This window comes from Perna viridis, chromosome 2 (assembly GCF_037379345.1).
Source record: "Perna viridis isolate PV_CMFRI_1.1 ecotype Kerala chromosome 2, ASM3737934v1, whole genome shotgun sequence".
Classification (NCBI taxonomy): domain Eukaryota; kingdom Metazoa; phylum Mollusca; class Bivalvia; order Mytilida; family Mytilidae; genus Perna; species Perna viridis.
In genome coordinates this window covers 33,369,357-33,385,200 of record NC_142446.1, presented here as the reverse complement: position 1 = coordinate 33,385,200, position 15,844 = coordinate 33,369,357, and the positions used below count along the sequence as shown (strand labels likewise).

General features: G+C 33.8%; 1 protein-coding gene across 3 annotated transcripts; it reads left to right on the top strand.

The window, feature by feature from the left end:
• The first annotated feature begins 5,077 nt into the window (after positions 1–5,077).
• LOC148624718 (uncharacterized) lies at positions 5,078–13,562 on the top strand. 3 transcript variants are annotated; one of them, XM_088567569.1, is made up of 9 exons: positions 5,078–5,238; positions 5,598–5,673; positions 6,311–6,355; positions 7,144–7,233; positions 7,760–7,843; positions 8,617–8,628; positions 9,963–10,025; positions 12,480–12,594; positions 13,148–13,562. In XM_088567569.1, exons 1-8 carry the CDS (start codon positions 5,179–5,181, stop codon positions 12,566–12,568), a joined length of 519 nt encoding a protein of 172 aa, XP_088423695.1. In that variant the 5' UTR covers positions 5,078–5,178; the 3' UTR covers positions 12,569–12,594; positions 13,148–13,562. The 3 variants fall into 3 exon arrangements, with proteins under 3 accessions (XP_088423695.1, XP_088423696.1, XP_088423697.1); XM_088567570.1 differs by having other exon boundaries at positions 12,480–12,609; XM_088567571.1 differs by lacking the exon at positions 8,617–8,628.
• Positions 13,563–15,844: the final 2,282 nt, after the last annotated feature.

Below are 15,844 nucleotides of genomic sequence, written 5' to 3'. Positions count from 1 at the left end.
TCATGATTTTAATACAAGAACTCATTCCACAAATACCGAAGAGTAACGATTACAAAAACCGAAGAAAAATGCAAAAGAATACATGTATTTCTAGCCCATTTAGACAGTATTAAAATGCATGCACTTATAACTATAAAGAAACTTGTATGAACTACGTGTTTAGTGAAAGAGTTGCCTATTACGGTTGAAATGAAAGAAAATTCTTAAGATCCAATTTTTATTATTATTGTAACCCCGTGCGCTGAAATGTGCTTTGGCATGATTTCGTAAGGTTTTTTCAAATGTCCGAATTAGATGCTTTTTTTTCATTTGTCCGAATTATATGTTTCTTCTCGTATAAGTGCTGTACGTGAAAGCGTATTTTCTTTTGATAATATTTGAAGTACATTTGCCAAACTTGACCCTTAGCTGGAACGGTACTTTCGTTTAACACTGAGACGTGTTTTATAGAGACAAGGATAGTATTTTTCTTCTTTGACAGTTCTTACATTATTTTATCTGCTTTCTTATCTCATGACGTATCATTCACATATACAGTTAAAGTAGAGTAGCTGCTTACATTTGTGTCCTTTTTACAGAAAACTCAATACTCCACTTCCGATAAACTGTTACGAATTTTGATAACCAACAAGTACGGAAATCACATGTCTTCACAAGAACCCCATAGAATCATATATGTACTTCTAAACAAACTAAGCCTCTTTCTATTGAAGCATATAACGAAAATAAGTATGGTGTATATGTCAGAGAGACAACAATCCCACCAGGATGAAAATGTCAGCCCAAGGCCACTAATTTTCAATGAACGACGAGGAAACCCTCACACCATAGGGCAGGCTGCAGCTTGCCCCAAAACATCATTATACACAGGTACCGTGAAAGAGTTGCTCCTATTCACTCAAGTAACATAAAAATAAACTAAAGGTGAAAACGAAACAAGACATACATACTTTGTGGGTTAACATTTTAGTTTTAACATTGTTTTTTTAGGAGAATAACATAATTTGCGCTACTCACAATGGTTCACATCACTGCACATTCTTGATACCTTTAGAAAGCTTAGATATTGGCCTGAAAATACCATCATCGTCGGCTGTGATTCTGTGAGCTAGCACACAACAAAATCACAAGTACAGATAAGGGTCCATTCGATTAAACAAACATTCTCGCCTTGAAATGTTTGAAAAGTCTACCCGAAAAGGTAAAAGTACAAATTATCAATCAATCAATAAGAATATGCCTAAATTCTAATCCATCATCAGTTTCCGACTTAAACAACAAGTTTCTTTTCAAAAATATTTGTCAACAATTGTCTTGTAAAAGTATTTCAACAATACATACAACTTTGCTTTGCTTTTACGAAATTCCTTCTGTTTGCAACCCGGAAATGAAATCAAACGGTATTGTCGTGAAAATCTTCTGTGTAAGAGAAGTAAGTTGAAATAGATATGGAATATTTCACACGATAATGTGAATATTTTTTTAACTTTAAGTGTGATTTACAATCAAAGACTGAAATCTTCAAAGTCGCTAATCGTCAAATATTTACTCTCTCTGATTTTGGCTTATTTTCAACAGCCGAAATGGTGTAAATGCGGTATGCTCTAAAATCGGGTGACTTCCGTTAAAATCTTGGTTCCCTTGATATTATTGCGTACTCGTAACCGTTATGACCCAATTTTTTTCAATCATCTGGAACAGGATTAAACAAGTGGCAATGGCTATATGTATAGATAGATAGATAGATATAGGTGTTCTGATAATATATATGACCATTATTTAATCAATTGTAACGAACGCCTGTGTTTGAATCGGAAACTGCGTAATATTACATAAATTCAATGCAAACGACCATTTTGTCTTTTAATGTAAACTTCCCGTTCTAATACAAGCGAAAAACACGCCTAGACATGTGTATGATATGCTTTAAAAAAGGTACGTTGTAGCGATCTTTGGGTCGCTTATGATATTAACCAAGAAACCAGTTTAGGAACCAGATGAAGCAGCTGGCAATGAATATTCATAAATATCGGGACGTGCTAATATATATGACCTATATAGTCTTGTAACGAGCCTCACTGCCTGAATCGGAAACTGGGTAATGTTCAAAGCTAACCGATCATTTCATATAATTTCCCGTTCTCGTACAAGCAAGAAACACACGTAGAACACACACGTATGGTGCTTAAAAAAAGAGGTACATTTTTATCTCGTTTGAAGCTAGAACTATGACGCTATGGCGTAAACACGGCGGGTATTTGCAGCATTATGTAGCGTATAACTACACATTTATGCAAATCATATGCAAATATTAAGCACTAAAATTACGAATGCAAAAACTCCAAGTCGCTAACAATATTTGCGACTTAAAACGTGGCCACTGTGCAATCTACATTATGTATCTCGTTGATAAAAGAGGTTTCGTAAGTACTCTAAAATAGCAGCGTAATCGGGAAGGTACAAAGAACGAATTCAACCACTACCATTGATAAAACTGACTATTATAAGTTATATACAACACTTCTTCATTGTTCACAAATATAGGTTATTTTCGAGGGAAAATTCTTTTCAAATGGCAAGAATGTACATGTTCAAATTCATAGACTAATAAACAACTGCATATCCGCGCTGATTTCATTCCGCCCCCGCCCCCCCCCACTTTTCCATTTTTAGCTTAAGATGTTTCCATCACTTGGCGTCCGTCGTCGTCGTCGTTAACAATTTATCAAAACTCTTCTCCTCTGACCCTACTTGACCAATTGGATCCAAACTTGGTATGAGTGTTTCTTGGGGTATCCTGCATAGTACTGATGTGGGGATTTTTGATCCGTCGAAAAAAGATGGCCGCCGTTACTAAAAAAAGAACAGAGGGGTCAGTCAGTAATTTATCGTATATCTAAAACCGTTAAGTTTAGCTAAATTCTGACTGGGTAAAAGTGTTCAGTATGATGAGATCTATCTGTGGTCAAATTTTCATTTTCTGTTAAGCCATGTTGGAGTTATTGCCCGACGTTTTTTTTGCTATTTTTAATGTAATTCCCTTCAAAATTCTTCTCCTCTGACACTACTTGACCAATTTGAACCAAACTTGGTACATGTATGAACGTTTCTTGAGATATATTGCATATAACTAATGTGGGGATTTTTGATCCGTTGAAAAACATGGTCACTGTTGCTTAAAAAAGAACATAGGGGTCAGACAGTAGTTTTCCGCATATGTCTCAAAATCTGCTAGGTTTAACTCTTTCAATTGCTGAAATGATCCTTATTATGAGGCCTTCAAAAGTCTTCAGGGATCAAAGTTGTCAGGCGACTCCTTGTAAGAGTTATTGCCCTTGAAAGATGAAATATGACATTTTTTACAGTTTTCAGCCAATATCTTGAAAACTATAATAGATAGATAGATAGAAAGAAAGAAACTTTCAATTTCTGAAATGATCCTTATGATACGTCCTAACAAAATCTTCTTGAATCAAATTTGTTGGACAACTCCTTGTTAAATATATTTCCCTTGAAAGACAAACTTTTACCAGGTGAGCGATTCATGCTCCTGGGAGCCACGTGTTCATTTTGAGGTTGCGAGTGTAAAATAATTTAAGGTAACCCGTACAAACAGAAACGATGACAGTCAGTTATTAGAGATCCAGTAAGTACTTTTCCCATCAATAACGTAGACCTTACTGCAAAGAGACATATTATGTTTGTCATCAAATTTCTTCTATCAAGAGAGATAATCATAACACACTTCTTGAGCACCACTTTTAACCCAAGAGTTATAAGGTAGAACGCAATTTCTCTCATTAAGCAAATGTTACAACGGAATTTAACTAATCATATCTCACGTAAAATTATCACTTATTCAGTATTTACTCAACGCATCGAGAGATGATTACTATATTCGTTGAAAATAAGATGATCTATAATCATTTTCTTAAATATTTGTTTTATGATTATCACGATGACGACGACGAAAACGGTGGTGATGAAGTTGGTGTTTATATTTTTTAACGACAAAGACCACTTTTTATGGATCTTTTGTTTTTATTTCCCAGGTTATTACTGTTTCGGTCATGTTCTTATTATGTAATAGTTGTTGATAAACTGATCAATATCGTGATATTTAGACTGCCCGCAAAACAATGGTATTGACTAAGACAGCGATAATGACCGAGCAGCAGGCGAGTCTAAATATCACGATATTGACCAGTTTATCTACAACTATTATGTTTATTTCATCGAGGAACCATATCATTGATTTTTTTGTTTCAGAAAGCGATGCAAAATGTGTTTCTGGCCTGTCATATTTACATTGACAATGGATTGATCACGAATGCGTTTGAATAAGGGGATGTAACTCTAAACTCGCAACAGGGCATTATCACATCATGGTATTGACTGTTGAAACTTTTTGATTGATTATCACCACGTGAAAAGGTTTTATTCAATTGAAATTACTGATTTTTCAATGATATGAAAGAATGAGTTTTTAACCCACATCCCTGCTGGTCAACCTTTCTTGAGATTTGAACTTTCGAGTGAAAAGTGAGGCGATGGGAAAGATGTTTCATAACCATGCTTTTTCTGCCTTCCTTTATTTGTGTTAAATGAACGGATATGATACTTAATATATGCCAATTTATAAATTCAATTAAGATTCATAACGGCAGCGTGTGTAGAGTAGCTAAGTGCATATTGTAGGCCGATTCTTCAATAGAAGAATACCTCATTTGAATAATCTGATGAAGTGGTTTTGTATTTGTGGTCTAAAATAGTTGACTTTAAGTCAAATTAATAATTTGTCAAGTTATTGAATATTGATTTGCAAATGCATTTTAATCCAGCTACTTTAGATTTCATGTTGCTTTAGGATTTCGTATGTTGTGTTAAATTTAATGTATCGAAGATTAATGAAGCATTACGAGGCTTGAAGGTTACTGTATTTATTGTACAGACCTGGATTGCTTACCAAATAAGTTTATTTCAAAGGCCTATATAGTTGTTCATTAAATTTAAGTTGTTATGGATAGGACAGTTTCTCAACAGGGGATTGAAAGAGAACAGAATTAAAAATTCAAAAAATAATGAGATTAATATTTGCGTCATAACTGAAAATATTGGTTCAAAATGATTTACACATAAGAAGGCAGTAATAGAGACCATAGAAGAAGACGAGACGAGATGGCGATCAGACTCGTGATTTTAGCTATTTCCTGTTTTCTCGTGGCAGATTGCAGCCTGGTGAGTTATTATTTGCTTTGATTAACTGTAAGTATCAGTCCTCATTATACATTGTACAGATAAAAATAAAAAATATACATTTAAAACTTTGAATTTTTCCTTTTACTTTAGTCTTCCATCTTTAGATATGTTTTATAAATTCTTCATACAAAGTTTAATTATAAAGTACAAAAAAAAAAACATCTTTCGTTAGTGACCGCGGCACATGCCAGTGTTTAATTACTTAATGGTATGTCGAACGGCACTTGTTCCGATCATGCACATGATCTTATCTACCATTGCTTTCCGCGTCATGTGGCCGACCGAGTTAATAAATATCTGAGTTTTAAAAAATAATCTACCTTTTTCTGTCATTGTAGATCGGGAGGGCACAGAAAAGAACCGAATCGCGACAACATCTTTGGGATAGACTCTTAAAAAAGAGTCTTAATCCAGGTAAGTTACAGCCCTAGATTAATCCTACGAGGAGGTATGACCCGGCCAGCGAAAGCTATATTTTATATAGCCTAGCTGGCCGAGTGGTCTAGGGCGCTGGACTTAGTGCAGGCGGTGTTGCCATAGATGTCACAGCGGTACGAGTTCGAGTCCCGCGGAGGGAACGACCAAAAATTTGCTTCGCAAATTTGACAGTTCTAACATCGTTGGGAATTTTTCAGACCCTTATATATATATATATATATATATATATATATTTACAGTTTCGTAAAATAAACTGCTTCTTAGAATCGGTTGGGCATAGTTATCGAGTAGCACACGAACGAGGTCTTAAACTACTTATATCAAGTCTTGCAATTGAAGGATTGCGAACGTGTAGTCGGGGTTACATCGAATTTCAAATATAGAATTCGGATATTTCTCTCTGGTCTCCGTGTGTGGAAATTGATAAACAAGAAAAAACAATGTACTGCAGTAATGATCACGAACGACTGTATCACATACTCCAATATCTGTAGTAAAACAGTCGCAACTATATTCTTTAAATAAAACTCAAAAAGAGGGACATAATAAGTTTCAATTTATTTGTAACAATCATTAATATACATATAATTATAATTGTTAAATTTGTTTACAGATGAACTAAACGAACCAATTACGGACAAGGGACCTCCACTTTGTTGTAAGTAATTTGATTTCTTCCCAGTTCGATCAGATCATTGTTGACGTTATCCAAAATGATACACAAATAAGTAAAATAAGTGAAAATTATTGATCTTCAAGAATGTTTTATTTTCTAATTGGTTTCCTATGAACACAGTAGAAAAATAAACTTGATCTTTTGAGAATTACAACTACATACATCAGTATGTATTTCATAAATGTATTCATTTCCAGAACAGAAAATGAACTAGAGTCACGAAGTTCCTTTCTATTTACTTGACATGACCTTGAACGGACAGCTCGGTGGGTGTCTTGCTGAAAGCAAGAACTGCTCATTCAACCGACCTTAGTTCATCTAGTAGTGATCGTGCTGTTCGTCTCTGAGTGTATTTTATCATCTTTTTTATTTTCAATATTTTTTCTTGTTGTCGGTTTATGTGTTTCCTCGAACATGTTGTTGCCCATGAATTTCCCTTCTTTATTGGCACATCTGTTTTATTTCTCGTCGCTTTCTTGTCACATTTTTTGTAAATTTAGAATATATAGGAAATAATGATACTAGCGTTTGACTTGTCTTTATGGAAAGCACCGCCATCTTTTCTGATGAATGTTTATACATTTATAAAAGCTGTTCTTTTTCAGTTTGGGGTTTCATACTTCCATGTAACTATTTCTTGAGTAAAAAGGTTTTCAGAATAATTCTTCACCGAAGCACCCAATCTGCATTTTTGGTACGTTAAAACAATTATATATCCTGCTAATTTCGGTGCAAAATAAAATACAATGTACAGAGTTTAATCATTTCAGGCCCATCACTTATAGAAGATGAGTGTATACAACCGCTCGCTGATGGCAGTTGCCCATCACCCATGGCAGTAAAAAAGAAAAGGCGACAGGGTACGAATTAATCATTAGCATTTTTTTTGTATTTGCGCAATATCTATTATACATAATTAAAATGGATGTCTCGTAAAGACCTGACACTTTGTGTTTTTTTTCTGGTTATTGGAAGTTCATATACTGATCGAAACCCCGGTTATATTTAGCATCATATTATCTTACCCATGTTGTAGAGTTGATTTCAGTCATTTTATTGAACGATTTCGTTAAGTCGTTAAGTCGTTTTAACGAGTTTATTGAGTTGTTATTGTGAGTAAGCTGTGTCTTGTGTCTTTTTAACGAATTACGTAGTCATTAAACTAAAACAGCATACTTATTAGCTTCCGTAGTCAAGAGAATTCTAAACTCATGTAAAGATAGACAACTCAACGCCAGTGGTAAATCGCAAAACAAGAATCCGTCTAAAACTTAAAATATGTTATTATTACAGCACCCTATACATACAGGGCGTTAACATTGAGAAGTTCATAGATAACATTAAAGTATAAATGCCCTTTGATGTAATGACTTACACTTTTTATAGAGTTAAAAGGAATAGCGAGAAAGGATATTGAAGGACCGTTTGTACCAACACCAACAACAACCCAAGCAACTGTCAAACCTGAAGGTAGGAATGGTCTATATACTTGCTTACAGTAACTATGGCAACCACAATAAACTCAGTGATTTTTACAACACAAATTTTTGAAGTCGCAATATGTATTGTAGGAGCCGTATTCAAATACCAACTCCACGTGTACATACAAAAACATTACATTTGTATTTGGGTATGTAAGGTCCTTTGATATGTAAATATTGTCAATGTCCCAACCTATATACACATACTTTCACCTCTTGCTTGTGATAAGATTTCCCTGAATTGGAAATTTAATGCATATCTTCAAATATCTGACTAATAAAGGGACGCATAACGTCATAGTTGATTTGTTTCAACTTCACTCTGAATATTGGATGCACAAAACTAGACTGCATAATTTATTTTGTTTTATTGACAACACCCGTTCTTGTATCCGATCTGGATCTGAAAAGAATTTTTTTATATGGCTTTATTAACATTCCCTGAACCTTTCCTTTAAGGTAAAAATAAAGTTCTTTATAAATTATTTCCCGCTGCCAACAAGATAAAACAGGATAGGTAGGGATATTATGTTATAAAGAAAAAAATACATCGAGTTAATAATGGGTAAATAATGTTGACTTTAACGTTGCTTGAGCCGAAATTGCCATAAATTTTTCAGGGTAGGCACGAAAAATAGAACAGGTAGGGTAGCAGAAAACAGACATATTATTATTTTGTCTTAGTTGAAAAAGAACTTTTAAAAAACAGTTTTAAAAAATCATTTAAACGTATTATATTTGAATTTATGTTTTGCTTTGTAGAAGACTGTAAATGTGAGTACAAGATAGTGTATATTTATATAGTAAAAACATAATAAGACTTAAGTCAAAGAATGTTTTAGCTTCATGTCGACTAAACGAATTTCATTTCCCTAACTTGTATACATGTACATGTAGAATGTATGTATTTACTTATCACATTAAACATTGATCTTTTTTTTTGCCATCACTTGGCGTCCGTCGTCTTCGTTAACAATATTTTAAAACTCTTCTCCTCTGACAGTGCTTGCCTAAATGGAACCAAACTATGTATGAATGTTCTTTGGGTTATCCTGCACAGAAATGATGTGAGGATTTTTTATCCGTCTCGAAACATGGCCGCCTTTACTGAAAATAGAACATAGGGGTCAGACAGTAGTTTTTCGAATATATTGCCGAAACCGTTAGGTTCAGCCAAATTCCGACAATGTTAAAGTGTTAAGCTTGATAAGGTCTACCTGTGGTCAAATTTTCGTTGTAATCCAGTCAGTCAGTATTTTTCCGTATCTATATCTATAACTGTGAAATTAAGCCAAATTCTGACTAGGTTAAAGTGTTCAGTATGATGAGATCTATCTGTGGTCAAATTTTCATTTTAATCTGTTCAGCCATCATGGAGTTATTGCCCTTCTTCCACGTTTTATTTTGCTATTTTTAATGTTATTTCTTTCAAAATCTTCTCCTCTGATACCACTTGACCAATTGGAACCAGACTTGGTATGAATATTCCTTGGGGTTTCCTGCATTGAAGTGATATGTGGATTTTTGATCCATCGAAAAACATGCTGCTGTTACTAAAAATAGAACATTGAGGTCGTCTGACAGTAGTTTTTTGCATATACCTCCAAAACCGTTAGGTTTAAGCTAAATTATTTCTATTGCTGAAATGATCCTTATTATTAGGACTACAAAAATCTTCGGGGATAAAAGTTGTCAGATGACTCCTGCCAAGAGTAATTGCCCTTGAAAGAGGAAAAATAAGTATGACTTTTTTTGTTTTTGTTTTGTTTTTTGGTTTTGTTTTTTTTTTTACAGTTTCCAGCCACAATCATGAAAACTGTAATAGATAGACAGAAACTTTCAATTTCTGAAATGATCCTTATGTTAAGTCCTACCAAAATCATCTTTATTCAAAACTGACGGACAACTTCTTATTAAATTATTGCCTTTGACAAGGTAAATTTAACCAGGTGAGCGATTCAGGATTCTGGGATTCTCTTGTTTTACAATGTGTTTTGTGTAACACAGTCAGTGTTTCAAAATGTGTACTTTTAATTGTAATCAAGCCTCTACTCTCATACTCTATAGAACTGTAAAAGTTATTGTTATATCCTTGGATAACCTTGCAGGCAAATCTCAAGACGGTGTGTGTATTGGTGACCCGAACGCTCCCTGTCCACCGCTTCTGCCTAGTAAGTTATAGTTATTTATATAAAAATAGGTTTTGTTTATTTTGTGAGGTAACAAAACTACCCCCTCCTAAAATATAAAAAAACATTAACAGTAATTACAAAAAATCTAGGATAACATACTTACAAAATCAATGAAGTTACTATAACAACCGAAACAAAACGGGAAAATCAAGTAGAAAGTATTAATGAATTTTCAAAAAAACAATTTGAAATTAAAATCTAAGGTAACTGCTGTTGAAGTGAAATGAAATGTTTAAACGACCAAGCTAAGAAATCTATGACACAAACAGACATCGTATAGAATGCAAGATCTTATAATAATGAAAGAAGCCAGGGGACTCGACCAAAAGGCAGGTGGCATGGACCTAGTCCGTCTTCTGCTTGTCTGCTTAGCTACTCTAACAACAGATCGATCAAATCAAACTTATTTCAATCTTCAAGCTTTGGTCTTTGTCCCTGGATTACATTCTTTTGATTACCGCTATAACCTTGGTTCCCTTGATTACTCTTCCAAAGCTGCTTATGGTGAATTGATGTGCGTTTATCTATTAGGAGCATTCAGGTTTAAGTTGTTTTCCGAACAACTTGAAATGACTGAGCAAAATTGTAACTCTTTCTGTCGTAAAACTCAAGTTCTGAAAATAAGTTTGAAAATCTTTTTTCGAATAAAATTTTCGAGACTCAAAATCATTCGACAATAAATTAGAACAATCATGTACAACGAGAGACAAGAATCTGCAATATGATTTATTGCGAACCAGAAGTAAGTAATCTGGCTGCAAGATCTTATTGTAAACGAATTGTTTTAATTTGCATTTCTCCCATTCATATGCTTCATTCCACCGCTGGAGCGAGTGATTAAAAAATTGTAATTTTCCGCCACGTGCCGGAAAATTAAAATGTCGCGTGAAGACTCCCACGCTTACAGGCTAAAAACCACTAATTCCACTTCCCATAGGCTTCTATGCTAATTTCACAATATTCAATGGCTTCTCTGGACTTTACCTAAACTTTAACCTGCAGATGACTATATATCAGCATGATTCTACATATGTCAGCTCACAATCCTCAGAATGGCATGTGGGGTTAGCAGACTTGCAGTGCAGTACTGGTCACCGGAAGTGAAGGGTCTATAAATAGCATGGGAAATCCCAGTGTTTTCACAAGATAGGGGTATATTTAAAAATCATTATGGAGATTAGGCTTCACATCACAAGAAGCAAAATGCACCTATAAAATGTACAGAAATGTTTTTCCTTTCAGAAACTGTTTCAATTTTTTAAATAAGATGAGAACTTTTTTCACAGCACTATGAGGAACAGGGGTAATTTCTGCGTAGGACTATTTTTGCGTACGTTCCAAATGCTCATTGGTTGAATTGGTGGTCTGTAACCTACATCGCTTACCGTGTTTCCCATGTTTACAGTTGTTATTCATATTGTTGATCAATTAAATACTTGTTGATTTTTGAATGTTCTTCATATTTTAAAAGATTAGTTGGTAGTGCATCAACTAATCATAATGGTAGTGATATCGATGGCGCAAAGACTTGATGACTGGAGGGGAGGTCCTTGATGTTGCAATGGGAGAATTTAGCGTGTTGTTAAATTTATTTTTCATGGTTTTGTTCATGGGGGAAACAGATTCTCCCTCATTTCTCTCGGGGATTAAAAGATTTATTCACTCCCGATAGTTAAATTTTAGATTTTAACTATCTCGAGTGGAGAAATCCTGTAATCCCCTCGAGACTGAAGGAGAATGTATATTTACATGTTCTGCGACTATTTTTTTTTTTAATTTTATGATCATTTTTACGTTTAAGATGATGATCTGCTTTAAATCGTTATTTTGTTTCTTGTTTACAATCGGTTCACATCCATTTTCCTTAAATGTTCTATTTTTTTTTTCAATCTTATGATGAACTTTATTAGTACTTATTATCTCAGAAATTACTATTCATTAATTAAAATACAAACTTTAATAGTAATTTCTCAAAAATAAAAAAAATATATCATTATATTTATGTCCCTTAAATTTTAATTAGTGAACATGACAGAAATCGTATAGTACTACTTATGCACGGAAAAAGTAAGATCCGTCTGTATTTCAGTTTTGACCATGACCTTTTGTAAATGCATTTCTACAAGTCTCTCTATCACCCTATACTAAAAGTATTATAGTCTAGTCTATAGCCTAAACCCCAGAACCGCTTTCGATTCGTTTAATTACAGTGAAAAATACATCAGCTAAATTCATGGTTATTTATTTAGCAGATCCCCGGACCATCATTTTTACAAAGAAAAAAAATACCAATCAAAACATTACTAGATCCTTGACCAAACCAAACTTTATTATGGGGTGTTCCCGTTCAAGTCAAAACTTATAATTATTAATTGTAATTATTAATATGTTTGCTAAGCGTGCACATGACTGCAACGTTTAAAACAATTCTAGGCCCTGACACAAGAAATAACGAAGACGAGTTGAGGAGCCTCCTTAGACAACTAAACACATTGTTGGAAAGAGTGGACGGAAAGAAATAAACATTGAGATACTGAAACTTGAAATTGTAAGAAAAAAGAAGGTAGAGTATAATATGAGCTTATATATTCAAATCGTCCAAGTAAATGCTCTTTGGCATTTCAGAGAAAAATGAATTTTCTGTGTTTGGGTGGAAAGATAAATCTTCTCATGATCATGATTCCATTTTTTTTCTTCTTTTACTAGTATTCATAAATTGTGAAATTATAAGTGCGTCCTAGACAAAACTAATAAAATTCAGTAATAAGTTAATAGTTTGATCTTAACATCTAGTTATATTTAACAATTGTTTTTTTTTTCTTTTTTTTTCGAAAATCACATATAATTTGCTCAAGAGAAACGTAACAGATCACTTTTCGATTGAGATTCCATGAAGCGGCCACCACGACAATGTCGTGTACTTCTTATATTGTTACATTGACTTAAATTTTATAGAATACGTGAAATACATTATAAAGCAGCAATAAAATTGAGAGAGGTACAATGTTATTATATGCTTGTGGTTCTGACGATGTATACGCGGATTTACAGTGTATAATAATGATTGAACTACATTTATGTTGTTCTTTCTTTTGTTGCAGCTTCGAACGGACTGGAACCTGACTGCGAACAGCAATATTTAGTATCATTTAATATGTCTCTCCTGTAATTTTTGAAGATTTCTTTTTCGTCTTAATGCCTGTATTATCAGATTGAAATACCTTGATTCATAATGCTTCAAGAATTTATTGGAAACTAATTACATGTACATGTTCCGAGTGCATGCGCCGTGAAACATGAAAAGGACTTGTTTCATCGTTAGTTCAGAAAACGCATTACACGTTGCAGATAAAAGAAATTAATAACTGAAAAGACTCGTGCATGCTCGGGAATTAGAGAGATGTTTTAGACGCTGATGTCTGTAAAGTCATTCACATGTGTTATTGTATAACTAATAGTTTACTATTCCGTGTCTATTAACATTTTAGAACTAAATTTTGTTTGTAAGTTACTAAATTGTCTCTATATGATTGCCGCCTCTCCTTATTGTACGGTTCATTCTCTAAGTCATTTCGCCACGTCAATAATAACTTATATGCCATTTTAAAAGATTTGTTTTGAGGCAAATGAAATTTCGGCCTAGTTTGTGACCCATTTATATTATTTTAACCAGGTATTATCATTAGGATAAACATAGGTAAGATTTTGTTTTCTGTGCAACGTAAAAAAGGTTGTTAGCATTTTAAGTATATAACCTTCCTTGTTGCATTTAAGTTTGGTCCTTTTCAGTCACATATTGACATTAAATAATGCATCACAATTCAAGCCATACGCCATTTCAGTGCGTAACAAGTGATTACATCTAATTCTGCTAGTAACCCAGTAAAAGTAAAGTTCATCCTTTGCATTTGTAAAGGATGATCATTTAGTAAACAATATACAAGCTCAAACATAGCTACAGATAAGATCAATTCTTATCTCTCAAGGGGACTGTCAGAAGAACCGACTCTAGGACAGTTCTAAAAGTGTCATAGACCAGTTCTAGAGCCAGCTCTTTTGACAGTTCTAGCAATGCTGGCTCTACGAGAATAGTTCTACTAGTAGAGCCGGCTCTACTGCTAGAACTGTCAGAAGAGCTGGCTCTAGAACTGTTCTAAATCTGTCATAGAACTGTTGTTCTTACAGTTCTATGAAAGTTTAGTGAGAGGTTAGAACAGTCTAATCTTATTTGTATCCCCACCCACACACATGACTAAATCAGTTATAGTACAGTGTAAACTGTTTAATCCGAACCATTTTGGTCTTTATAAAGGTGGTTCGGTTTAGACAGGACCAAGATTCAAAATGCATTTAAATTGATGTTAAATGACTGAAAAGTGTCTGGTTTAGACTGCTTTTCTGATTATTGAAGCGTTTCACTGTATATGCCATTAATATCTTCAAAACTCAACTGTGATGAAAATGTTGGAATAGTTATTTTAAAAGACCGCTTGAAAGCCTAGCTAGAGCAATAAAAAAAGATCCATTCCACTTTAACTATGGTTTGAAATAGTGAAGCATTTTGTAAAATTTGAGATTAGGTCATGACAATATCACTGGTTAATTAGAATTCTTGGAGGTACTACTGACCATATATAGTAATGGTTATCCTGTGCAGACTAATTGGCTGTACAAAGTTCTTGATTTGGGTTGTGTCGTCAGTAATTATTAAGAGTGATCCTTGATCTTAAAGATCGTACAACGTAATGTCAGTGATAAGCCTGTACGCATCCTGATATAGCCGACTTATTTTATTAAACATCATGACGAATCCATCGATCTTAAAGAAATTAACATAATTACAAGAGAAAAAAAATGTTATTACAGCATTAAAAAGTCGCTAGAGTCAGAAAGTAGCTTTGATATTTATAATGCTTGCTTGGAGGGACACTTCATTCCAGTTTGACATTATCCCAACTAGAAAAGCAAATGACTCTTACTCTACCGGTGCACCTGGTCCATGCTCCCAGTTTTTGTTGCTTTGTATGTGTTGTTTTGGTTATTTTATGTTTTTGTTATGTATGTCTGTTTTCCTCGTCTGGTCTTTGTTCCTGGATTACATTATTTTTGTTTCCGCTAGAATCTTGATTACTCTCCCACTAAAATCGTTAATTTTTGTAAGTCAATAAAAAATGGTAGATATAGAAGATTTGCTGTCTTGAGTCTTTTCAATATGAAATATTGCTTTGATATCACGTGACATCCATGATGCTTAACCATGGCAACCTAACCGATGTAGCTTACAATCTTCAATTTCATTGGATAACTGTGGTAGCAACAGTGAAATTTAAGGCTCCATTGGGGGCATTAGTGTCCGGAATATTTTCGATCAGTTTTATATATTGAATAATCTTTTATTTATTGTATCATTGGAAATAGATAACTTGTTGAACCAGTAAAAAAATGAAATACGAACATAGCTAACTGATAACACAGTTCACCAAATAAAATCTCAATCAGTTTTGGTATTAACAAAGCGAGAATCTGCGTCGGCTATCTTTTTTTAAAGATAGTACTTGTTTAAAATAATTATGCCTAGGTAATTTTTTTTATTAACAAATTAACAGAGAGTATATGTCTGCAACAATAGCATACAGGACACAACATGAATATTGAAAGTGATATAGACATGTACACTTAACGTCAATTTTCTGTAATTTCAAAGATTGGATTTTCAAGCTTGGCATTTTATTGATAGTTTTAAAGCTACATGTATCATTGTTTATAATATAAAACTAACCTTAAACTCATTTCGCTGA

Bases quoted from the DNA above. Each gene is read 5' to 3' on its own strand.
- LOC148624718 (XM_088567569.1), top strand. From the start codon at position 5,179: ATGGCGATCAGACTCGTGATTTTAGCTATTTCCTGTTTTCTCGTGGCA. The intron at 5,239-5,597 runs GTGAGTTATTAT...CTGTCATTGTAG, and splicing joins TCGTGGCAGATTGCAGCCTG to ATCGGGAGGGCACAGAAAAG. The intron at 6,356-7,143 runs GTAAGTAATTTG...TAATCATTTCAG, and splicing joins CAAGGGACCTCCACTTTGTT to GCCCATCACTTATAGAAGAT.